Source organism: Hylobates moloch, unplaced genomic scaffold, assembly GCF_009828535.3.
Source record: "Hylobates moloch isolate HMO894 unplaced genomic scaffold, HMol_V3 SCAFFOLD_9, whole genome shotgun sequence".
Taxonomy (NCBI): Eukaryota; Metazoa; Chordata; class Mammalia; order Primates; family Hylobatidae; genus Hylobates; species Hylobates moloch.
Genome location: NW_026652284.1, coordinates 12,484,210 through 12,510,790, shown reverse-complemented (window position 1 = coordinate 12,510,790; position 26,581 = coordinate 12,484,210). Strand labels below are relative to the sequence as shown.

Below are 26,581 nucleotides of genomic sequence, written 5' to 3'. Positions count from 1 at the left end.
CAGAGGGAAGCCATCACTTCAGAAACATTTGCTGATCGCCCCAGTATGTGACCGGCACGTGATTATTTCAAAGACTTGCATCAGTGGAAAGGCAGAGGCAGCAGTAGACAAGGAGGTAGGAAAGAAAAAATGGGAGGAGGAGCAAGGTCTCAGAACCACGCATAGGACTGTCTGTACTATGGCCCGGAGCCCTTGGATGCAGAAATAGAACACGCCGTGCTTTGAGTCAGCATCTGATAAAATAATCTCAGAGTAAGAAACAGTGCTGAGGAATAGTGTTTAGTGCTTTGAAGCTGGCTTTGCCTGTACCAGCTACGTACCTGTATGCTGGGCCCCTGGACCAAAAAAACTCCCATTCACACCAGTGGGTGTGGTTTGAGATTCATTCTGCAGTGTTGACCAATAACCACACTTACATCATTTATATTTACTGAGTTGAAAAATCCAGGATCTACTATATGTTCTAACCCGATTTTAAGCTTCAGGAAGAGCAAAGAAAAAGGCAATGTTTCAGGGAACAAGTCCACCAGTGCACACAAGGGGATGGCTCTATTTTTAGTGTATGTGTTAATACGCAGCTGTATTTTGGGGAGAATTCTTTTTCCACTTTCAATGGACTTTTAATTGGCAAAAGTTTTAATATCAAAATGTGTATCATTCCCCAATCGAAGCATGTCACAAACTGCCCCATGCCCTGAATACTAAATAAATCTGAATTAAAATAAAAATAGAGACAGCAAAGGGATTAACAGTTCCCCGCTCTTTCCTGTTCATGAAAGCCAAGCCTTGAAGGTGGCCCATGAAGCAGAACTAAGCCCTGGTTTTTCAACTGGTTTTCCCAGGTTGAGAGGAAAAAGTAAGGGTTAAAAACAAGGCCTTTATATCATCCAAAGAGCTAACCTCAGCACCCCCTGCTCCCAGATGTCTCTGATAGAGCTGTTTCCCTAAACTTCCAGAACCCTGGCAGCTCCACCAGTTTCCAGTCATCTCCTGGGGGTGGCATGTAATGGAATGTAAATTTACATGTAACATAGTTGAGGGCCCGTTCTCTTTCAATCTGTTGGACTAGGTAGACGTGGTTAGTTTTCTGCTAGAAAAGGGATGCTTTCTGACAATCTCTTGAAAGTTCTTAGAAGAAACTGCAGCTCAAAGAAGTTAAATGACTTCCCTGAAGGGTTACAGGTGTGGAGGAGCAGAACAGGACTAGAACCCTGGTCCATTTTTTAATAAGAGATGGGGCTCTCACTTTGTTGCCCAGGCTGGCCTTGAACTCCTGGGCTTAAACTATCCTCCCACCTCAGCCTCCCAAACAGTGGGAACTACAGGCATACAATATGGTTCCTTGTTTGGAACTCAAAATGGGCACCCAGGATTACTGACAACGGACAACTTCAACAATCCTAATTTAACAATATTGGATATTTATTTCGAGGAAGTCATGGGGCTAACTGCTCTCCTGCTCCTAGCGCCTGACCCTTACAAGTGGGGATAGAGCTGGCAGGGAAGGGACCCGCATCAGGAGGATGAAATGCACATGGAACGGTGAGGTGGAGTCGGGAGAAGCAGAGCTGCAGCACCTACCCAGGAGCTGGCCGGGGCAATCTCCAGGGTCGGGTGAGCAAGGAACTGTGGGGCGTCCCCCAGCAACAGGGATTCACCTCTCCTGAGGTGAGGTTTCTAGGGAGGACTAGCAGGGGCAAGATGAAATTGCTCCCTCCCCTGGTTTTACCCTCCAGTGCTGAGAAATGAAGAATCAGGAGGCCGGGTACAGTGGCTCACACCTGTAATCCCAGCACTTTCGGAGGCCGAGGCAGGGAGAGATCACGAGGTCAGGAGATCAAGACCATCCTGACCAATGTGCTGAAACCCTGTCTCTACTAAAAATACAAAAATTAGCTGGGCATGGTGGCACATGCCTACAGTCCCAGCTACTCAGGAGGCTGAGACAGAATTGCTTGAGCCCAGGAGGTGGAGGTTGCAGTGAGCCGAGATCGCACCACCGCACTCCAGCCTGGGCGACAGAGCAAGACTCCATCTCAAAACAAAACAAAAAAAATCAGGCAAAACCTCATTAACCCTTTGGGACCAGAGAGGGAGAGAGCCCCCAGGTGCCACGTGTCTCCCCTGCTCACGTTTCTGCTTGACCTCTCTACCTTGGCAGACCTAGCTGAAAGGTGTAGGTGTGTTTCCCTCCTGTGGAATTCTTTCCCCTGGCCATCTATCATCCACTCTCAAGCAAGGCAACAGGCAGGCATTTACCTAAGTTGCAATCTCATCTGGAGATGTTCCCAAGCGTGGCCCAGACTTGTGTTTTCCAACAAAAGTCTGACTCATTGTTGTACGCAATCATTTGTTTTATTTGAAAACATGTCTACACTGCATTGAGCACCAACACAGGTGTGACCAAGAAACCCACAGTCCTGTCCCCGCAGGCACTGGGTCCAGTGTATGACTTGGGGTGGACTGGTATTTTTCACAGTGAGGGGGGAAGAAAGGATAGGAAAGAAAAGATGGCCATTATCCCAACTTGTGTTCAGGAATCTGAACGATGAAAGTGAAAGTTATTTGAACTCATCCAGCTTTTCTCATTCCCCTTCTCTCAATCAGCTGATGTTCAAATATGGAATCTGAGGCCGGGTGCGGTGGCTCACCCCTGTAATCCCAGCACTTCGGGAGGCCAAGGCGGCCAGATCACAAGGTCAAGAGACAGAGACCATCCTCGACAATACGGTGAAACCCCATCTCTACTAAAAATACAAAAATTGGCCGGGTGTGGTGGTGGGAACCTGTAGTCCCAGCTACTCAGGAGGCTGAAGCAGGAGAATTGCTTTTCGACGTCCTGACACACGTACAATTGCCGGGAGGCAGGGTTGCAGACTACGTTTCAAAAAAAAAAAAAAAAAAAAAAAGGAATCTGAGCTGGTGGGGCCAGCTGGATTTGGGAACACACAGACACACTGTTTAAAATAACATCCACACATTATTGCAAAAAATGGGAGGAATGGGCCGTGCTTCCGACTGATAGTTTACTTTTTCCTGTTTTATGAATGCTTACAAATTTAGAGGATACCAGAATTGCACAACCACAATCATGACAGAGCATCTGCTCAGTATAAAAACTTTGTTTAGAAAAAAAAAAAAAATCCAATGGATATATGGGAAGAGAAGCGCCAGGTTGGATGGTGCTGAGACAGAATGACCCCTTGGGCTCCTTTATTTTGTTCAATAGGACCCCACAGATACTTGTGGCATGTCATGAGGACTGAGGCTATCTTCTATTTTTAGATCAGGTATTTAGTCCAGCTGCTTTTAAAATTAAGATTGTACAAATTGATTTTTGTTCCCTGTATCTTTTCTCAGAGGCAGAAAGTGAATGTCATAAAACTGGCAGGTTTTATTTCTCATACCAGAGGATCACACAGCATTTCTTTCTGCACGGGGGCCAACTGGCTCTTGGTTTAAAAACACTTGAGCCTCTAGCACCATTAAGCATCCAGCAGCTTCCTCGGCATCCAGGCTGAGATATCCATATTCCAGAACAAAGCAGCCAATCTGAAGGATGTGCATCATTGGGAAGAGAGAAGGCTGCCCCCTTAGCCCTGGTTCCTCATCATCTGAGGGAAGTGGAGGGGGCAGGTGGGAGTAAGCTTGGAGTCACCAAGTCATGGCTGGAGAAGGATTTGGGTAAAGCAACTCTAGAGGCTGCCTGGTGGCCTACTTGGGAGAAACAAAGTGCCTTTGAGACTACAGACTTCCTGCTTGTGATCTAAAATGGATGTCTTTGAAATGATTAATCTGGACCAGCTAAAGGCAGTTGTTCATCACGTGTTATCCAAGTTTAGATTTTCTACTTGATTATTCACACCAGATCAGGCTTTAAAAGATAGACCAAACTAGACCAGAATGTGTACATTTCAGCAGATCAGCAATTGCAAAATGCTGGTGCTATTTACTGACGTAGCACTGGATCCAAGGACTCCGTGGATATAAATATTTCCAGATTCCTCTGCATTTTAACAATAACAAGAATGGTCAGATGGAGACACATGGTTACAGCATATAATATCGATCCAATGGTCCAGTCTTAGTTACGAATCAGTTTATACAGTTTTGCTCCATTTTCTACGAATTTTGTCTTTCAAATCATCTTTTATAGAATGTATATTCAAAAAGACGTTTGAAAAGCAAATGTTTAGAGGAGCCAAAGTCTGGTGAACGGTCTTTCCTTCAGTTATTTTGGCAAGCAGAGAGGTCACCGTGGATTCTGAGTGGGCTGGGCAAGTGTTCCACGGGTCATCTTCTCCCATGAGCTCAGGGACAGGGCACAGAATCAGAAACGGTCTTTTTTAAGCATGCTGGCAGCAGGGCGTAACCCTTCAGCTCTTTAGGGCCTGTGAAAATAGAGAAGGGTGACGGTCGTGTCTCTTACTGGCATTGTGAATAGTAACCCCGTGAGTCCTTTTTCCTGTTGTCCTTTGCTCTAAATCTTCCAAGTTCTGACACCTGGTGATCATCTCTTGTTCCTGACATTCCTCCTCCATGCCTTTGTCCTCACACAGCAGGGTCAGATTCCCGGCTTTTCCAAGCACGCTAAGTCCACAGCTGTGTTGTCACCTGTATCCCTCAACCCTCCAGGTGTGTATCACTTGTCCTCTCCCCTCCCCTCTATCATATATCATCCCTCCAACACATATAAGAAAAAGGTTTTTGGCCAGGCGTGGTAGCTCATGCCTGTAATTCCAGCACTTTGGGAGGCTGAGGCGGGTGGATCACGAGGTCAGGAGATTGAGACCATTCTGGCCAAACATGGTGAAACTCTATCTCTACTAAAAAATACAAACAATTAGCTGGGTGTGGTGGTGCATGCCTGTAGTCCCAGCTACTCGAGATGGGGAGGCAGGGGAATCGCTTGAACTTGGGAGGCAGAGGTTGCAGTGAGCTGAGATCGCACCACTCCATCCAGCCTGGTGACAGAGCAAGACTGTCCCCTCCAAAAAAAAAAAAAAGAAAGAAAGAAAAGAAAGAAAAAGAAAAAGAAAGAAAAAGAAAAAGGTTTCCTCTGGCCATGAGTGTAGATATTCTGAATTCTTAAGGAAGCTTAATAAGGAGAAAAAACTCCTTCCCTTCATCAATAGTCAAAGCTAGGAGTCTATGTCCACGTGTGTGGGTGCAGGCAGGGCAAGAGTAGGGGATCTCAACGAAAAAGACCCCATCCTCAGTGGAACTCCTCATCAGAATGGGCTGCTAACTCTGTGACAGGTAGTTTTCTAAAAGCCACCTATCTCTGATGGTTGGAGACAGGCTGATTAGGCATCAGGTTAAAACTCGGTTTGGGTTTTCTTCCAAGTTCAGTTAGTTGGAAAATTAAAACAAGAGATCAAACGTGGTCAGATCTCAACAGAAGTCAACTTACAAGCCACCTCTGGCTCTGACTCTCTTATTTTGGAAATTTATGAGGTCTAAGTAGACATTCGTCCTTCTGGGGAAACTTCAGATGTAGTCCTTTTGAAGATTAAGAGGCTTTTTCTTATTTTTAAGAGACACAGTCTTGCTCTGTCGCCCAGGCTGGAGTGCAGTGGTACAATCATAGCTCACTGCAGCCTCAAACCCCTGGGCACAAGTGAACCTCCTGCCTCAGCCTCTCAAAGCACTGGGATTCCAGGTGTGAGCCACTGCACTCAGAGCCCCAAGTAAGGAATTTTGGAACATGACCATTATACCAGAGATTATTTTTTTGAGACAGGGTCATACTATGTTGCCCAGGCTGGTCTGCAGGTGCCCAGCAGCTGAGACTACAGGCACGAGCCACCACACCTAGCTTATATTAGAGATTTCTGTTAGTTCAAAGACTTGAGTTCTAGACATGATAGTCTTCATTTACCTATCACATGGGTATAAGTTATTTACTTACGAGTACCTTCCCGACATTTTTCGCATAACCACAACGATGAGTCCACCGATGAAGCCAATGGTTAGTAAGACCCCAACTATGATTCCAACCAGGGTCACTGTTGCCAAACCATCTGAACGAGAGAGAGAAAAAAAGCATGAGCCCCAGAGAAAAAATACATCGGTGATAAAACATGTAATATCTAAACAAAGCCACTGCCCTACTGTACATAGCAAATACTGCTCTGTGTTATTTCAGCATAGAGCATTTCTTCCAAAAGGAGAAAATCTGGGCTAGTCTAATCCTATTTTACGAATGGGAAGATTTCTGGGTCTGAGGATCTATCAACATAAGGCTCACATTGGCTTAAGTGTTAATTTTTGGGTAGTATTTACGTATGCCTATTAAGTTGGCCCCTATTTTCATCCTTAGTAATGATAAACTGTGATATGATACCATTCCCCATATCTGACATTAAGGGAATAGACTCATCTGAGGTTTGCTTATTTTCAAATACAAGAAATTCCCTTTTCGCTCTTAAAAAAAAAAAAAAAAAAAAGGCTTGAAATCTGTTCTCGGAAGGTTTTCTATTCTGCTCTCATTGACTGCAATCCAGAAAAGAATGCAATTCGTCTCAACAATTAGCTTCAAAGAAATTTTTTAAAACCTCCAGTAAGAGTATTTTGATGCCAAAATCTAGCCTACCTTTCTCAACTGTTGTCTGTGTGTCTCCATCCACTTTCTCTGTGAAGAGAAAGATATAATAATGTAGAATTATTAGGGTTTAATAACTATAATTTAACAATTGGCAAAAGATGAATTTACCCAAGTGGAAAGTAGCAAAACATAAACCAAGAGGATGGCTTCTTAAATAAATTGGATCCAGGATTTTTAAGCAAGCCCCGATGTGACACCATCTTTGTAACTATCATTATCTAATTTATGAACCCTTATTCACACCAATGGGTTCATAGTACTTTTCTACGTATTAATTTTTTCTCATCTAATTTAGAAAGCAGAGTAAAGGAAACTGAGCCACAAAGATCTTAAATAAATGATCAAGAAGTATCAGAGGTTAAGGCTGCAGAAGAATCCAGAGCTGTGGATTCTTAGTCCAATGTCAAGATCACGGAGAAGGGACAGACTGTGAAGAGGTATTACTCATTTTGAGATTAATACTTTAGTTTGGGAAGATGTGACAAAGATTGTGATTAGTCTCAGTATCTATTTCCTGCTGCTTCTTTGGTAGCAAAATCCAGATTTTTACAAGGCAACAATAGGCCCAGCTAAGTTTCATGAGCGAATACCCCCTTTGTGTTTGTGCCACTGTTATTTTAGCGTTTCTATCTGCAGTCAAATCCATTCTAATAGTTACAATGTGAATATTTGTCATTGTGAGTTTCTTTGGAATAATTCTATGCAATAACCTATTTAAAAATAAAAATGTTTTTTCTTCTTGACTTCTTTATATAACGAGTCCTTAACTCCTCTGGGTGGTGGCTATTGACTAGTTTGCAGATAGAGAAAAAGTCAAGATGCCTTGATTTACTAAGAAATTGGAGAAGTTAATCATCAATCAGGCCCTGCCCTAAAATCTTAGTTCACAGCTTGCAAAATACCCCAGATATCCAGTAGCTTCCTTAATCAGTGGCAAAACTAGCCAACTATCATGTAAAAGATGCCTACTTTTTCTAATGGTTGGGTTTGAAAACCATCCCTTTTGTACCAAGGTTCTCCTCAGCACAAGGCGCCTCCTCAAGATGGCCCCAGGGTACAGGTCCCAGAAGCGAGCACTCCCTGCACAAGCTGAGCCCATAGGTATAAAGCACGTAAGAGCTCATGCTGACTGTGCTACCCCACCATATAGGACACGGCTGGGTTTCAGCTTCCCCAGAACAAAGACGGCATCAAATCAACTCCCCAAATGTCATTGCTAGAAGTCAACTGCCCGCAGAGATAAGTCAATCATTTGCTTATCACGTCCTACCACGTGGCTGCTGATTCCAGGCTCTTAATATACCATTATCAAAGACACCATTGGTTAAAAAATATATTACTAATGTTTGTGGAGGATTTCTTATTAGAGTTTATTAGTGCCATATTTCCCATCTCCCTCCCAATGGCACTGTGATCATGAGCATGCATCATACATGTGCACATCATCGTATTTGGGTGTTTCACAGCAAAACTGAACATCTGCTGCCCTAATAAAATTACCCCTTCAAAACTGAATGCTTATAGTGACATTTTGGCTCACATGTGAAAATGTGTTGGGATAATGATGTATTAAGTAGGAATGTGCACTAAGTCACAATTTTTTGTGACAGGAAGGGGCAATTTTGTGACAGGGTGGGGCAGGGGACAGGAAGAAATGGTAACATGAGTTATTTCCCAGGCAAGTGACAATTTTTTTTAAAGGAATAGAAAAGGAGTATGAAGTATGACAGAATATTCAACATGGATGGCACAATTTTCTGCTGCTAATTAGCTGTCAACCCATGTTACAAATGAGCAATTCTCCAAAATTTTGAAATGTTTTCCAATGATCATTTATATTGATTATTCTTTCATTGCTTAGCTCAACTTGGCTTTCTTTGGTGTTTAAATGTTAACCATTTCTTTAACAGCGTGGAGTGAGCTTCAGGTTTTATCTCAAAGCCCTTTATAAGGCTCCCCCCCTACCAACACTGTGGTAAAACATACAGGATAAAATGTACTAAATTAACCATTTTTAAATGTACAGTTCAGTGGTATTAAGTACATTCATACTGTTGTCCAATCATCACCACCATCCACCTCCTGAACCCCTTTCATCTTGCAAAACTGGAACTCTACCCACTAAACAGTAACTCCTCATTCTCCTCTTCCCCCAGCCCCTGGCAACCACCACTCTACTTTATGTCTCCATGAATTTGACCATTCAAGGGGCCTCATATAAGTAGAGACATACAGTATTTTTTTTGTCCTGGTTTATTTCACTTTGCATAATGCCCTTAAGGTTCCTCCACGTTGTATGATGTGTCTGCATTTTCATTTTCAAGGCTGAATAATATTCTGTCATACACACCACATTTTGCTTATCTATCTATCCATGGCCACTTGAGTTGTTTCTGTATTTTGGCTATTGTGAATAATGCTGCTCTAAAACATGGGGGTACAAAAAAAAAAAAGTTTTTTTTTCTTTTTTTTTTTGAGACGGAGTCTCACACTGTCGCCCGGGTTGGAGTGCAGTGGCGTCATCTCAGCTCACTGTAAGCTCCGCCTCCTGGGTTCACGCCATTCTCCTGCCTCGGCCTCCCGAGTAGCTGGGACTACAGGTGCCTGCCACCACTCCCGGCTAATTTTTTGTATTTTTAGTAGAGACGGAGTTTCACCGTGTTAGCCAGGATGGTCTCGATCTCCTGACCTTGTGATCCGCCCACCTCGGCCTCCCAAAGTGCTGGGATTACAGGCGTGAGCCATCGTACCTGGCCAAAAGCATTTTTTTAAATCCTAAAAAGTATGATAGTTTTTTAAAACCAGATTGGTGATTGATCCTGGAAATGTAAAAGGGACAATAAAGAAGAGCTTTCTAGGTGTTCAGATTTGCAACTAGTTTGGGAAACCACAGGTTTCGACGTGATCTTTCTATGTAAGACCTATCTAGATTAAATGATTCACATAAAATTTCTCAAGTTAGCCAGCACTCATTGAGGTTTTTAGAGGATTTGTTCATTTTCTCTCCCACCCTTATCCACTATAAAATAAGGCATTTTTTAAAAATCCCAAACAACTAAATTTCTCAAGAAACCTCTAGACATACGATGTGATCTCTATTTCTTAAATTGACAATCATTTTTCCTCATTCTCATCAGTGATGGTCTAGATAGAATAATAGCAAAGACTCAAAAAATTTCTCCAAAGTTTTTTTCCAAGGAGTTCCATTCACGCTGCTACAGGTGCCAACTGTAAGCCACAAGTACCACCCAAATCCCGGCAAGATGGGTTGAGAACAGATTTTTTTATTTTTTATTTTTTATTTTTTTTGAGACGGAGTCTCGCTCTGTCACCCAGGCTGGAGTGCAGTGGCGCGATCTCGGCTCACTGAAAGCTCCGCCTCCCGGGTTCACGCCATTCTCCTGCCTCAGCCTCCCGAGTAGCTGGGACTACAGGCGCCTACCACCAGGCCTGGCTATTTTTTTGTATTTTTAGTAGAGATGGGGTTTCACCATGTTAGCCAGGATGGTCTTGATCTCCTGACCTCGTGATCTGCCGTCTCAGCCTGCCAAAGTGCTCGGATTACAGGCGTGAGCCACCGCGCCAGGCGGAGAACGATTCTTGCACCATGCATACAGACATGAACTCAAGGTAAGGTGCTAAGTATTCCTATAGAATCTATTAAGATTTACAGAGGATGGCTGAGTGTCGTACACTTGGGTGCCAACACAAAGTTCTTCACGTCACATTCTATCCGCTTGGGGTCCACCATGCAACCTCAGTAGCTACTTAACTCACCCTGTGCGGGTGTTATCACTAGTTATTCTAGGTAGAGAGGTATGTTGAGCAACCCACTAAACCAAATGTATCAATTCAAATCAAATTCTGAACCTACCATATAAAGCTTGGTTCAGAAGTCACTCTTGCATCCCAATATGCCCCCTATTGATTATTACATTTGTTGATGGACTTTGGAATATCGATTATGCAAAAGTAGATCAGCCCCCATGGAGGTGGCTGGTTTTCTTACCCGTGGAGTGACTGGTGGCCACGTTTAAGGCTGTGGCGCTTGGACTTTGTTCTTGCGCGTGGACTGTGCTTTCTGAAGTTGGCAGATCCTCAATGCGAATGCCTGTTACACTGTCGACACTTGTTGCCACCTATTGTAGGTGTAAATGAGAAAAAACAGGAAATAAAGCCTACTGTCTTTAAAATACATACCCTGCCTTATAAAAGGATTTAAGGTGGCATACAAATATGGAACACATGATGGCATGAATTTCAAGTAGAAATAAGAAAACCAACAGAAACAATTAGATCTTGAAGAGACAGTTGTCCTCGTGCTGGGTTCATGCTATTCTCATGCTATGACATGTTCATAGCAGCATTATTCACAACAGCCAAAAGTGGTAGCAACCCAAGCGTCTGCGGACAGAAGAATGGATACACAATATGGTCTATACATGCAACAGAACATTATTCAGCTTTATTTTTTTTATTTTTTGTTTTTATTTTTTCGAGATGGAGTTTCGCTCTTGTTGCCCAGGCTGGAGTGCAATGGTGCAATCTCGGCTCACCGCAAGCTCTGCCTTCCAGGTTCATGCAATTCTCCTGCCTCAGCCTCCCGAGTAGCTGGGATTACAGGCATGCGCCACCACACCCAGCTAATTTTGTATATTTAGTAGAGATGGGGTTTCTCCATGTTGGTCAGGCTGGCCTCGAACTCCCGACCTCAGGTGATCTGCCTGCCTCGGCCTTCCAAAGTGCTGGGATTACAGGCGTGAGTCACCACACTCAGCCTATTCAGCTTTAAAAAGGACGAACATTCTGACACATGCCACAGCATGGATGAACCTTGAGGACATTATGCTAAGTGAAATAAACCAGTCACAAGAGACAAGTACTGTATGATTCCACTTACAGGAGGTGCCTAGGAGTCAAATTCACAAGATAGAAAGTAGAATTGCGGCTGCCAGGGGCTGAGGGAAGGGAAGAATGAGTTATTGTTTCATGGGTATAGAGTTTCAGTTTTATAGGATGAAAAGTTCTGGAGATCGGTTTAATGATGTGAATATACTTAACACTACTGAATTGTACACTTAAAAATGGTTGAGATGATAAATTTCATGTTATTTTTTTAATCACAATAAAAAACATATTCCAATGAGCACCTCCTATGGGCCCAGCATGGTTCCAAGCCCTGGGACTATAATGTGAATAATATAAATTCTCTGCTCTCTCGAAGCTGGCATTCTGGGGCGGGGTAGCAGAATATGAACATTTAGTAGGTAAGTAAGTACAAAGGGTGGTTTGATATGATTTTGAGTGCTTTGAAAGAAATACAAGCTAGTCTTGTCTAGACTAGACTAGACTAGCCTTTGGAAAATTTATTCTGTAAAGGGCCAGATGGGTAAATATTTCAGCTGTACAGGCCACACAGTCTCTGTTCTAACTAATCAGCTCTACTTTTACAGTAGGAAAGCAGCCAGACAATTCTCAACTGAATGGGCATTGCTGTGTTCCAATAAGACTTCATTTATAAACACGGTGGGCGGGCCAAATCTGGTGGGTAGTTTGCTGACCTAAGGGCTAGAGGGTGACTTCTGATGGAGGTGGGGGTGAGACTACTTCAGGCTGTTTGAGATGGCATCAAACTTGAGAAGTGTAAGAAAAAGTCAGCCATTCTGTAATTTACCCCTCCCGCCGTAACGACTCTTCCCGCCAAAACTGTCTTTCAAGTTAGCCAGTCGGGCTCAGTTCAAATTGTGCTGTCCAACTCCAGCCAATGGACACAGTAGTAGGGACAAACTGCATTAAGAATAAAAAAACCCTTTCCCTCCTTTGTTCGGTGTGCCCTTCTGACAACCATCCTGTGAGAAACACCCTTCTACAGAAATAAATTTGCCTTGGTGAAAAATATTTTGTTTAAGTGTTCGTTTTCTCTGTGACTCTGAGCTTTACTTTCAACCGATGTGGGGGTGAGATTACTTTAGGCTGTTTGAGATGGCATCAAACTTGAGAACTATAAGAAAAAGTCAGCCATGGAAAGATCTGGGCAGTGTTCTAGGCAGAGGAAACAAAAGCCTAAGTTGGAACAAGCTTAGTGTGTTCAAAGGTCAGAAAGGCCAAGATGGCAGGAAAAAGAGAAAGTGAAGGAGATGCTGGTGTACAGGTCAGACAGGCAGGCAGGAACCTCTGTTCTGTTACCAAAGAAATCACAGATTCCCTCAAAGGTCGAGGATGTGGCTCACTGACCTCCTCAGTCCCTCCCAATGCCTGGTACCTTGTCTATGGAAGGTATGTAACACATGAGTTAATTAAAGTTCATCAGATTAAGAATGTGTTGGTCGAGAGGCTAAATAGTTTATAATCTTGTGGTCTGTGGACTGATTCTAGTCCTGTTTATTACCAGTCTATAATGAGAAAAGAAATTGAGACCTACTTACTTACTTTTTTTTTTTTTTTTGAGGCAGAGATTCACTCTTGTTGCCCAGGCTGGAGTGCAGTGGTGCGATCTCAGCTCACTGCAACCTCCACCTCCCGAGTTCAAGCTATTCTCCTGTCTCAGCCTCCCGAGCAGCTGGGATCACAGGTGCATGCCACCACGCCCAGCTAATTTTTGTATTTTTAGTAGAGACAGGGTTTCATCATCTTGGTCAGGCTGATCTTGAACTCCTGACCTCAGGTGATCCACCTACCTCAGCCTCCCAAAGTGCTGGGATTACAGGTGTGAGCCACCGCGCCCGGCCGAGAAGACATATTTAGAACCCTTTATAGCAATGACATTGCCACAACACCCAAGAAAACTTTCACTGTATTGAAAGTTGGGCTGTAACAGATTGGAAATGTAAAATCCTGGCTCCTTTTACCAATTTGAGAAGCTCTGGCTTCTATTCTCAAACCACCTATGATCAGCACACCAGCTAAGTGGATGAAATTGGGAAGGACAGTAAGTCTTCACTTAACGTTGTTGATAGATTCTTGGAAACTGTGACTTCAAGGAAAATGACATGCAGCAGGTCCTCAAATAATGTTGTTTCTTTCTAAGTCATTTTGCTTCAAGTCACAGTTTCCAAGAACCTATCAACAACATTAAGTGAGGACTTATTCTTCTTTGTTGAGCCACATAACTATTCCTTGGTATGGTGGCTCATGCTGATTTTATAGATAGATTTATTTATATATAAAGTAAATTAATGTACATCACAGCCTTGCATGTGATCACATGCCTACGGAAAAAATTCCTCTCTTCCCAGGACACTGACCAGAGTTGTCAAGCCAGACTTATCGCTGGTTCCTGGGGTCACCACATCATCTTCGGCACCTGGCATCGCAACACCGCCTTCCATACCTGTAGTCTCAATGTCATCTTCTGGCTGGCCTGTGCTGGCTGAAGAAGAAAGATTGAGTCAGAGCTTAAGGTGGAAATTGCATAAGCAGACTGAACTTGTCAGCTACATTCGGATTATTTTCTTTTCCATTTCTTTTGGAAATTTTTGTTTTATTTTTGGTCCTCTTTCTGGCTTATATGGTGCCAGAAACCAAACCGTTCTCCTTGCAGCACTTCTGGCACATCAACACCCTGGTTATCTCCATTGCAAAGCAAAGGAAAATGAAAACATTAAAAGGTAGAGCAGCCAGCCCCTCCCCCTGGGGCCCCACCGAGGTGGCCTGGACAGGGGACGTACATCTTTCCTTTTCAGTAAGGAACCAGATTCTTCCTGGTGTCATTTCATATGATGAATTAATATATTCATCTAGACCTAAAAACTCTAAATTAGAGTCAACAGGAAAGATTTCTAAACATACCCCTTTGCAGACTCCATGCAAAAGTGGGGTCTCCATCTTTTTCTTTTTTTCTTTTTTTCTCTACCTTTTCAAATTAATTTTTTTAAGAGACAGGCTCTCCCTCTGTTGCTGAGGCTGGAGTGCAGTGGCACAACCATAGCCCACTATAACCTCAAACTCCTGGGCTCAAGCGATCCTCCCGCCTCAGTCTCCAAAGTAGCGGGGACTACAGGTGCTCACCACCACATCCAACTTCCATCTTTTTAAAAGCAAACTCTCTCTCCACTTAATTTTAAGACGGCTGTTCACTTGGTCAATTAGAACCATAGGCTCTGACAACAGACCTCGTAGATTACATGTAGTTTTACCTCTTACTTTACAGTTGAGAGTACTGTCTACAGGGGAGGGTCAGTAATATGCTTAGGGATGCCAAGATACCAATAGAACACTTAGTACACCAAGAGCCAAACGAGCTGGGTGCAGTGGCTCACGCCTGTAATCCCAACACTTTGAGAGGCCAAGGTGGGTGGATCATTTGAGGTCAGGAATTTGGGACCAGCCTGGCCAACACAGTGAAACTCTGTCTCTACTAAAAATACAAAAATTAGGGCCGGGCACGGTGGCTCACGCTTGTAATCCCAGCACTTTGGGAGGCCGAGGCGGGCGGATCACGAGGTCAGGAGATCGAGACCACGGTGAAACCCCGTCTCTAGTAAAAATACAAAAAATTAGCCGGGCGTGGTGGCAGGCGCCTGTAGTCCCAGCTACTCGGAGAGGCTGAGGCAGGAGAATGGCGTGAACCCGGGAGGCGGAGCTTGCAGTGAGCCGAGATCGCGCCACTGCACTCCAGCTTGGGCGACAGAGCGAGACTCCGTCTCAAAAAAAAAAAAAGGCATGGTATTAGCCTGGTGTGGTGGTGGGCACCTGTAATCCTAGCTACTCAGGAGGCTGAGGCAGGAAAATTGCTTGAACCCAGGAAGCAGAGGTTGCAGTGAGCTGAGATTGCATCATTGCACTCCCACCTGAACTCAATCTCAAAAAAAAAAAAAAAAGAAAAAGAGCCAAACTAATGAACTGCCCCCGGCCCTGGCTTTTCCGCATTAACATTTGGACAAATGATGTGTCATGCCAATGAGAAAGGTTTCTGGGCCAGGTGTGGTGGCTCATGCCTGTAATACCAGCACTTTGGGAGGCCAAGGCGGGCGGATCACAAGGTCAAGAGGTCGAGACCATCCTGGCCAACATGGTGAAACCCCATCTCTACTAAAAATACAAAAATTAGCTGGGCATGGGGGCGCATGCCTGTAGTCCCAGCTACTTGGGAGGCTGAGGCAGGAGAATCGCTTGAACATGGGAGGTGGGGGTTGCAGTGAGCCAAGATCACACCACTGCACTCCAGCCTGGTGACAGAGCAGGACTCCGTCTCAAATAAAAAAAAAAAAAAAGGTTTCTGCTGGAGCAGGGAATTGGAGTGGACTACCAGGCTGAATTCTACAATGAGAGATAGAGCAGATAACAGCAGTATCCTCTTCTTCAACTTCTGTTGCAGTGACCCAAACTACTCATGACCATGCTCAATCATCATCTCTAAAAATCACCAAACAACCCTCTTCATGCATTAAAAATGTGACTCACTGGCCATGGGCTTCTTCCCTAGACTCCAGTGGTTCTGGAAATCCCATGACTAAATACAGTTGCAAAATAAACAAGCATACACATCCCAGGAGCGAGGGGAGGGAGGTGCTTGGAGATTTCTTTGTGTAATTAAAGAGCAGATGTTTGTTTGTCTCTAGGCAGCACTTATATTAGCAATCCATTCCTTGCCTTAAGATACCTTATTCTCCCCACTGCTTAGATAGCCCAGCCAGAGGCACAGGTAATAAATATTTGATTATAGCTTCTTTGATGCCTAGAGGGAGGAACCCTCTGAAGTAAGTTCACTTGTTCTGTGAGCCTGCTCTTTGATTCTAGAGTCCTCAATCAGTAGAGATGGCTTTGGATGAGCTACCTACACATTTTTTTTAATCTGGGGGTGTACAGCGAGGGGTTTGCCAGTTAGCAATAACTGAATATTTCCGTGCATGCAAATGGTTTGCCTCTCCGTGTGGCCTTTTGCTGGAGTAGGGGTAGAGGTGAAGGTTGGTGATTGGCTCCTACAAAAATGTATGACTTGTGGTGTAGGCAAACGTTTAGTGTGTATTTATTGCGCTCAATGGGAAATATCCCTTTGCCAGACAAGTAGTCCTTATTAAAAAACTTATTAAGCTTCCCATTTTATTTTCTTCCTCCCCTGGTTCGAACTTAGTTAACAAATCATCAATTTTAAAAATGTTTTCTGGAGCTGTTTAGTACAATCACTTACTTATTTGGTGTATCTAACTTAAAACAATCCTTGCTTTAAAAAAAAAATCAAGTGCTCAATGAAATTAGATTGAATTCTTTCATAGAAAGCTCAGTTCATTGAAAGCGTAACTTTATAAAAATTCCTTCTTGTTCTTTTCTACCCTTGGCCCACAGAGCCAAGTACTAAAATCGCTCTGAATGGACGAAAGGCGTTTTATGAATGACAGTCAGGATTAAGATGCATGTCTTTTGTCTCACCGCCCTGGCATTCTTTTTGCTCCATGGGAAAGTTGAACTTTAACAAGAGATCCCCGGTTGTCCCTCTTACTATCTTGGCTGAAGGCTTCCCTGGGTGAAGAGTTCCTACTAGGCCAGCTGCCTGGGAGTTTCCAGTCAGCATCTCATCATGTTCTTTTCCCCTTCCTCGTGAAATTCAAATCATGTACTGATGCCTTCACTTTCCAAACCTCTTTTCCCTAAAGACACATGTGTGCACAGGCATACATATGTGCGCACACACACATATACACACACATACATGGATGCACATATGTGCAGACACACAATTGTTTCTACAAGCGTAGAGTGACGAATTTGCCATCATAAACCAATATCCACAGCCTAGCTTGCAGGTTCAGTTCTGGAGTGGTGTACCAGCGTGCTCACATAAACATCCTTTCCTGCCACACCCAGCCTCAGCCAAACACGGCTCAGTGCAAGTTTCCAAATGCGGCAGCAAACGATCCACTTACTTTGAAATTTGTTGTTGTTGTGATTATTTTAAAAAGTTAGGCTGGGATGGGTGTGGTGGCTCACGCCTATAATCCCAGCACTTTGGGAGGTGGAGGTGGGTGGATCACGAGGTCAGGAGTTCAAGACCAGCCTGGCCAAGATGGTGAAACCCCGTTTCTACTAAAAATACAAAAATTAGCTGGGCGCAGTGGCAGGCGCCTGTAACCCCAACTACTCGGGAGGCTGAGGCAGGAGAATCACTTGAACTCGGGGGGCAGAGGTTGCAGTGGGCTGAGATCACGCCACTGCACTCCAGCCTGGGCGGCAAAGTGAGACTCCGTCTTAAAAAAAAAAAAGCTAGGCTGAAGTTTCTATTTCCTAGGAGAAGATGATTTGATAAATCAACTGTCTCTTGGGGTTCTTAATTTTTGAGAACAAATAAACTTAAGCAATGCTTATTTATATGAAATCAGTATGAATAAGTTTTATCTTTGCATTCATGTCTAATAACTCTTTAGATTGCACACATTACAGGATGGCATTTCTTTTGTCTTTTTTTGAGATGGAGTTTCACTCTTGTCACTCAGGCTGGAGTGCAATGGTACAATTTCGGCTCACTACAGCCTCCGCCTCCTGGGTTCAAGTGATTCTCCTGCCTCAGCCTCCCAAGTAGCTGGGATTACAGGTGTGTACCACCACACCCAGATAATTAATATTTTTAGTAGAGATGGCATTTCACCATGTTGGCCAGGCTAGTCTCGAACTCCTGACCTCGGGTGATCCGCCTGCCTCGGCCTCCCAATGTGGGCATTTCTTTTTTAAACAGAATTTCTTTCTTTCTCTTTCTTTCTTTCCTTCCTTTCTTTCTCTCTCTCTCTCTCTCTTTCTCTCCCTCTTTCCTTTGTATTTATAGAGATGACATCTCGTTTTATTTATATATATATATACATTTGTAGAGACGAGGTCTCACTACATTGCCCAGGCTGCTCTTAAACTCCTGGGTTCAAGCAGTCCTCCCACCTTGGCCTTGCCAAGTGCTGGGATCACAGGCATAAGCCACTGTGCCCAGCTTGCCATTTCTTTAAAAATACTTTAGAGTTGGCCGGGCATGGTGGCTCATGCCTGTAATCCCAGCACTTTTGGAGGCTGAGGCAGGTGGATCACCTGAGTCAGGAGTTCAAGACCAGCCTGGCCAACATGGTGAAACCCCGTCTCTACTGAAAATACGAAAAAAAAATTAGCCAGGCATGGTGGTGCACACCTGTAATCCCAGCTACTCGGGAGGCTGAGGTGGGAGAATCACTTGAACCCGGGAGGCAGAGACTGCAGTGAGCCGAGATTGAGCCATTGCATTCCAGCCTGGGAGACAAAAAAAAAAAAAAAAAGTACTTTTGAGTTTAGATGCAACATTCAATCAGGCTATCAGGCTGTTATTGTAATAGTCCAAATTCTTAATAAAAATCTTTTGAATATGTGATTTCAGTCTTTTGGTTTTATTTACACTCCTTTGATTTGTGGAGTGAGTTGTTTCATCCATTTGTCTTCTTTTGTGACCGTTTTTGTAATGGTCATACGGCATTCCCTCTTGTAAGCACTGTTTATACCTTAAGAATGTATTCTTTGGCCTAAATGCTGCTGGCATTTTTTTTTTTTGAGATGGAGTCTTGCTCTGTTGCCCAGGCTGGAGTGCAGTGGCACGATCTGGGCTCACTGCAAGCTCTGCCTCCTGGGTTCACGCCATTCTCCTGCCTCAGCCTCCCAAGTAGCTGGGACTACAGGCGCCCGCCACCACGCCTGGCTAATTTTTTGTATTTTTTAGTAGAGACGGGGTTTCACCATGTTAGCCAGGATGGTCTCGATCTCCTGACCTTGTGATCCGCCCGCCTCGGCCTCCCAAAGGGCTGGGATTACAGGCATGAGCCGTCGCACCCGGCCTACATCTTTCTTCTGCAAATAACCAAGCTATCAGTAGTCAAACTTCTTAAACTTGTTTTCTCTTTGACGTCACACTCACAAACCCTTCCTCAAGATCATATAAATATTCACCTATATTTTCCTTATGGTATTGTATTTATGTTTAATATTTCTATTTGTCTTATGTTTATTTTGAAGTATTATAATAAAACAGAAATATAATTTCCCCCAAAAGATTAGCCAATCACCCTGATAAATCCTCTTTTCCCCATTGCTTCAAAACTAGCTCTCACTGAGACAAATCTTTTCTTTCCAATACTGTGTCATGGCTGGGTGCAGTGGCTCAGGCCTGTAATCCCAGCACTTTGGTAGGCCAAGGCGGGCAGATCACCTGAGGCCAGGAGTTTGAGACCATCCTGACCAACATGGCAAAATGCTGTCCCTACTAAAAATACAAAAATTAGGTAGGCATGGTAGCACACGCCTGTAGTCCCAGCTACTCAGGAGGCTGAGGCAGGAGAATCATTTGAACCCAGGAGGCGGAGGTTGCAGTGAGCCAAGATTGTGCCACTGCGCTCCAGCCTGGGTGACAGAGCAAGACATGGTCCCAAAACACACAAACAAACAAATACTATGTCGCAGTTACAGGAGAAACTTAGCACAAGGCCCAGCTTAAGTGGCCTGGACACTGCCAACTATCCCCACTCCACATGGGCCCTCTGTCTGCAGAGTCTCTAGAACCTGTTTCTAAATCTGTGCTCTCTTCACTGTAAGCTCCCTCTTCCTCCTCACATCAGCTGACAGCTGCTGAGTTAAATCAGTGACCAGGGAGTAGCTAGAATAAAACTCAGTGTCTAGGGCAAGGAGGAAAAGTAAGTATTCAAACAGGTGCATTTGGGGTCATTCAAGATCTGGCACTGACACATCATTGTAAATTCCACTTCACGTGGAAGACACCTCATCGTCCTAACACCCTCTCACTCACATTTGCTACTCACAATGTAGGGTTTACATGGTGTCTCCCAACTGACTTTATTTCACAACAGCACTGTGGTGGCTAGGCCCTTAGCCTGCCTTCAGAAAGAATCTTGTTAGGCCAGTTTAGCAAGAGTCCCCCCAACTCCATCTCTTAGGAATTTTCCACCCACTGACCCCCCTCATTCTGCTTGTGGGATACAAATCCCCACTTTTCCTTTCACCCAGAGGTGAACCTGAGCTCTCTTCCCTACTGCAATGCCCCTTATTACAGTGGTCTTGACTAAAGTCTTCCATACAGTTTTAACAAGTGTCAGAATTATTGTTTCTTTAACAAGGTTGGAAGTTAAGTGATGTGGCCCAACGGGGTGGCTCACGTCTATAATCCCAGCACTCTGGGAGGCCAAGGCAGGTGGATGACCTGAGGTCGGGAGTTCAAGACCAGCCTGGCCAACGTGGTGAAAAACCTTCTCTACTAAAAGTACAAAAATGAGCTGGCCATGGTGGCGCAGGCCTGTAGTCCCAGCTACTCGGGAGGCTGAGGCAGGAGAATCGCTTGAACCGAGGTAGAGGCTGTAGTGAGCTGAGATTGTGCCATTACACTCCAGCCTGGGTGACAAGAGTGAATCTCCATCTCAAAAAAAAAAAAAAAAAAGTTAAGTGATGGCCAAGTTCATGTGATTCATTAGCGGACACAAAGCCAAATGTTCTGACCGCATCCCTGGACTCACCAACACACAACTAAAAAGCAGCTGTGCGTTTTCGTGATGTGCTCTCCTGGCAGCTTTGGGCTAAAATGCCTGCTACCTCCCGCCCTGGGTTCTGAGATCCTTCCCCTTCTGCCCACGTGCCATCCTCATCTTCCCAGAAATCATGTTCCTGGTAGTCAGGAACAATTGCTTCCCCTGGCACCTCACTGCATCTTATGAAATCCCATCTTGTTAGAATCTTCCAGTCTTATTTAATGACCACAGTCTAGACCTCCTCCAGTGTGTCCCCTTACTAGGAGAAATCTGGACGAATCTAAACTTTCAGCAACGGCAGGTTAGAAGGAAGGTATAACTCACTCTAAAAGGAGGTGTTTCTTTCAGCAGCAGCAGCCCTCTCTCCTCTTAACTGTGCAAGTTAAGGCAGCAGCAAAACCCAAGACTGAAGCCTGCATGAGTTCACCTCTACAGCCCCAGCTCCCAGCACTTGTATTCCTTCCACAAATATTTACCAAGCACCTGCTATGCGCTGGGCCACATTCTCAGCACTAGAGACAGAGAAGTGAACAGATAAGGAAGTTCTCCACTCTTAAGGACTTGAGTACTCTTGGAGTGGGGTGGGGTCACCATAAAAAAATAAGCAACACATCAGATAAGCTATTAATCCCAGCACTTTGGGGAGCCAAGGTAGACGGATCACTTGAGGTCAGCAGTTCGAACCTAGCCTAGCCAACATGGTGAAACCCCGTCTCTACTAAAAATACAAACATTAGCCAGGCGTGGTGGTGGGCCTCTGTAATCACAGCTACTCAGGAGGCTGAGGCACAAGAATCACTTGAACTCAGGAGGTGGAGGTTGCAGTGAGCTGAGATTGCGCCACTGCACTTCAGCCTGGGTGACAGAGCAAGGCTCTGTCTGAAAAACAAAAAAAAAACAACAAAAAAAAGATAGCTTCTTGAACACATCAAGATAGCTTCCCTCGTGCCTTCAGATTTCAGGGAACTTTCTGGCCGGGCATGGTGGCTTACGCCTGTAATCCCACCAGCACTTTGGGAGGCTGAGACAGGTGGATCACGAGGTCAGGAGATCGAGACCATCCTGGTCAACATGGTGAAACCTCGTCTCTACTAAAATACAAAAAATCAGCCAGGCGTGGTGGTGTGCACCTGTAGTCCCAGCTACTCAGGAGGCTGAGGCAGGGGAATCCCTTGAACCCTGGAGGAGGAGGTTGCAGTGAGCCAAGATTGCGCCACTGCACTCCAGGCTAGCGACACAGCAAGACTCCAGCTCAAAAAAAAAAGGGGCGGGGGGGCACTTTCTTGGACTGTCCATTTAAGCGAGTACCCCTCCCCTCTTCCACGGCACATATACCTGAATGCTTACCCCCACCCTGCTACCTAACTCGCTACTTGTCTGTCCTACTGGAATATAAGCTTGATAAAGGCTGCTTCATCTCAGTGTCCACAATGTCTGAAATCCCTGGCACATACCAGGCACTCAGTAAGTAGCTGTTTAGTGAATGGGTGAGTTCCAGATAGGGGAAAAGCCAGTGCTAACTAACCCCGAAGCCCAGAACGAGCACGGGGCGCTGCACGGGAGGGAGGGTGGTCAGTGTGGCCGGGTGGAGGGGATAAGGAGGGCAGACAGGGGGCTGAGAGGTGCGGAGCGGTGGTTCGGTAGAACTGCTGTAAGGATGGGGTTTCAGTTGCATTTGGCGTGTGAAGGGAAGCCAGGAGATGTTGAGGAGGGGATGACCTCAGTTGAGTCCCAGAGGCCACTCTAACTCAAGTAAGTGAATAGAATGTGTGTATCAGGGAAGGTGCCAGGATCAGGCTGAAGCAGGGAAGGTGCCAGCATCAGGCTGAAGGAGACTAAAGGCATTAGAATTTTCTTTCTGCTGTCTAAGAAAGATAGGGGAGATGGGTTGGTGCTTACACCAGGACAGTGGCAGTGAGGAGGGAAAGAACTGGACAGGTGACAGCTGGGGAGCATTTGAAGTCATTACCCACTGACAATCAGAAATAAATGTGGGACAGGCGTGGTAGCTCACACCTGTAATCCCAGGGCTTAGGGAGGCCGAGGAGGGCAGATCACCTGAGGTCAGGGGTTAGAGACCAGTCTGGCCAACATGGCGAAACCCTTTCCCTACTAAAAATACAAAAAATTAGCCAGGCGTGGTGGCTTGTGCCTGTAATCCCAGCTACTTGGGAGGCTGAGACATGAGAATCGCTTGAACCTGGGAGGTAGAGGTTGCAGTGAGCCGAGATAGTGCCACGCACTCCAGCCTGAGTAACACAGTGAGACAAAAGAAAAGAAAGGAAAGAGAAAGAAAAGAAAAGAAAAGAGAAGAAAAGAAAAGAAAAGAAAAATGCTAACCCAGTAGAATCCTTTTTTTGAGACGGTTTCCCTCTGTCACCCAGGCCGGAGTGCAGTGGCACAATCTTGGCTCACTGCAGCCTCGATTTTCCAGGCTCAAGTGATCCTCCCACCTCAGCCTCTCAAGTAGCTGGGACTATAAGTGCGTACCACCGTGTCTGGCTAATTGGGTTTATTTTTTTGTAGACCACAGGGTCTCACTATGTTGTCCAGGCTGGTCTCAAACTCCTGGGCTCCAGCGATTCTTCCGCCTTGGCCTCCCAAAGTGAGAATTCATTTTACTACCTGTTACAGCTCTACTGACAAACAACATTTAGAGTAGAAACAGATCTACTGAACAAAGAAGCCTGCCCCTTTGCGATGCTGAGTCTTTAGATGGGGACTTCCTCTCGTTAAGTCCTCTACATAAAATTTAGCTAAAGAGCTCCTGTGCCGTTTCCATCTTGACGTGAGTGAGTGAGAAGTTTCTTTCACTCCTATTTCTGCGGACCTGCAGCTCCCTAATCTGACCACTGGAGAAGCAGTTTCTACAGCATTTTGTCTTGAACTGGTGATGCTGATTTTCAAAGTAAACAAGATACAAGCTGAGCTACCCTCGGGATTTTCAAAGGAAACCTAGGGTATTAGTCAACAGATTAAAGGGGTCTTTCATGTTGCTCAGTGTTTTCTAGCATCTTGGGCAGCCCTAGTGTCTAAATGCACAAATAAATGTCTTTGTAGATGGATGACGAAATGCTGTTGGAATGACTTGTGGCTGTTGAGAAGCAGAATTTTTTTAAAATTCATATTCTAGGAAGTTCTGGTTTTCCCCTATAGAACAAACTCTAGGATAACTAATAATTAACTCTAGCACCTCCCCAATTACACTTCAGATAGAGTTATGCTTTTGAAGAGATGTTAAAATGTCTATTTGAAAAACAAAAACATCTACTTCTGTTCCTTTGCCCAAACAAAGGCTTTTGTGTATTATTTTTCTATCACGTCTCAAAACTGAGCCCAGAAGGCTGAAAATAAACACACCCCAAACAGTAGAAAGGTGCCAACCTCCAACATTTTCCAGCACTCTGCCGACCACCGACTGCAGTCACGGAGGTGCTCATATCTCTCTACAGTCCTTCAGCTCAGTTCAAAAATGTCCCAAACTTAGCTGTTTGCTGTTGCTTCCCTCAGTCATCCTGAAGTGGGTTCTGACAATCAGGAGAAAGGCATTAGAATTTTCCCTCTATCAGCTGTATCTTTTGAGTTGCCCCTTGTGTCCCGTAGCCTGGCCCATCTCCTGACCTAGTGTTGAAGCCTTCCTTTGGAATATTGATGTTTTGCTTACAGCCACACCACCCTGAACACGCTTGACCTCGTCTGGAATATTGATGCAACCACTAACCTCTGAACTCCCACAGCTCCTTTACACAAAGAAAGCCACTCCCTAAACCCAGAGCTGTGTGCCTTCAACTTCGGGCAGCCACTGGGCGTGATCGACATAATCACTGATGTGGCCAGTGAATTTTTCCCCCCTTCACCCCTTCCATGGAGTCTGGTAAATTGCTTACTGGACCAAAAGTTTGGCCCTGGAAAATCTAGAGAACTGTGAATTAATCTAGGCTTTGGCCTGCCTGCCACTCTGTACCCACAGACATGTCCCCTCACTGAATTTTCCTCCAGGCATACATAGCGCTAACTGAAGTCCACACTGCCCCATAGATTCCTAGAGTCTGGCACCATGGTAGGTATTTAGCAGATGCCTGTTGAGTGACAGCAGAAGTACATTTATACATTCAGGTAGAACTTTTTTTTTTTTTTTTTTTTTTTGAGACGGAGTCTCGCTCTGTCACCCAGGCTAGAGTGCAGTGGCGCGATCTTGGCTCATTGCAACCTCCACCTCCTGGGTTCAAGCAATTCTCCCACCTCAGCCTCTCAAGTAGCTGGGATTACAGGCACCTGCCACCATGTCCGGCTAATTTTTTGTATTTTTAGTAGAGACGGGATTTCATCATGTTGACCAGGCTGCTCTCGAACTCCTGACCTCAGGTGATCTGCCCGCCTCAGCCTCCCAAAGTCCTGGGATTACAGTTGTGAGCCACTGCACCCAGCCGGAACACTTCTTTAAAATTATCTTCTGTATTTATAATGTCCCTGCCGCTGTCCACCAGGCTTCACCCCCGAGTTGTTAAACACCTTCCCCTGTAACGAAAAGAGACGGCGTAGCTGAAGATAGCACGGCACCTGCGAAGGGGAACTTGGCTGCCCTGCCGTTTGACTTCGCGTGAGCAGCGCCATGCCCATTCACTGTGGCAGGTCCTGTCAGCCCCTGTGGGACGAGGCCAATGACGAGATGAGACCTGACTGTGTGCTAACGGCACTGGGGGTGTGTGACTCTTCTGTAAAATGTAAGAGAAACATGTCAAAGCTGAGGAGATCAGACACATGTCACTAGTTCCTCTGGAGAAATCAGGAGAAATCCAGCACGTGAAGATGTGAAACCGCTTTCCCTGACTACAAACTGGGAGGCAGTCTGCACAGTACCCCCTGCCCCAGAGTTTGCTTTGGGCTCTTTGGGATGGGGGAAGTGTCCCCTCTGAGTCACCTCCCAAAGTTGAGGGCAGCACTTTGAGGGTTTCTGCAGCTGAACTGGGCAATGAAGAAGAGGGGCCAATGAGAGGGACTCCATTTTCCTTTCAATAGCAAGGAGTCACATTAAATCACTAGGCAAATTGAATATTGATGTTTTGCTCACGGCCACATCATCAAGAAGGGATAGGATATAAGATCCTTACGACATAATACAGGTATGACATTATCTCTCAATCAGATCTATTTTCTCTCCCCTTTCAAGAGGGAAAGAACTGAAATCTCATGTGTATCTTTCACAGATCTTTGCATTTAACCTCTAAGATAATCCATGAGGTGTTTTAATAACAAGTGCTATTTGCTGGATTTATGGGAGAATGTGCAAACTGTGGCGTCAGGTGCATGCTCTCGGTCTTTTTTTTTTTTTTTTTTTTGAGAGGGAGTCTTGCTTTGTCGCTGAGGTTGGAGTGCAGTGGCACAATCTCAGTTCACTGCAAGCTCTGCCTCTCCGGTTCACGTCATTCTCCCGCCTCAACCTCCCGAGTAGCTGGGACTACAGGTGCCCCCCACCACACCCGGCTTTTTTTTTTTTTTT

At 44.9% G+C, this 26,581-nt stretch overlaps 1 protein-coding gene across 1 annotated transcript in view; it reads right to left on the bottom strand.

Moving 5' to 3' along the window:
• Positions 1-2,336: 2,336 nt before the first annotated feature.
• Positions 2,337-26,581, bottom strand: part of PDPN (podoplanin) — a 35,202-nt gene continuing 10,957 nt past the window's right edge. The window contains 5 exon segments of the mRNA XM_032758981.1: positions 2,337-4,391; positions 5,912-6,023; positions 6,596-6,634; positions 10,617-10,746; positions 13,852-13,976. Coding sequence (XP_032614872.1) covers positions 4,385-4,391; positions 5,912-6,023; positions 6,596-6,634; positions 10,617-10,746; positions 13,852-13,976 — 413 coding nt within the window. The 3' untranslated portion in view covers positions 2,337-4,384.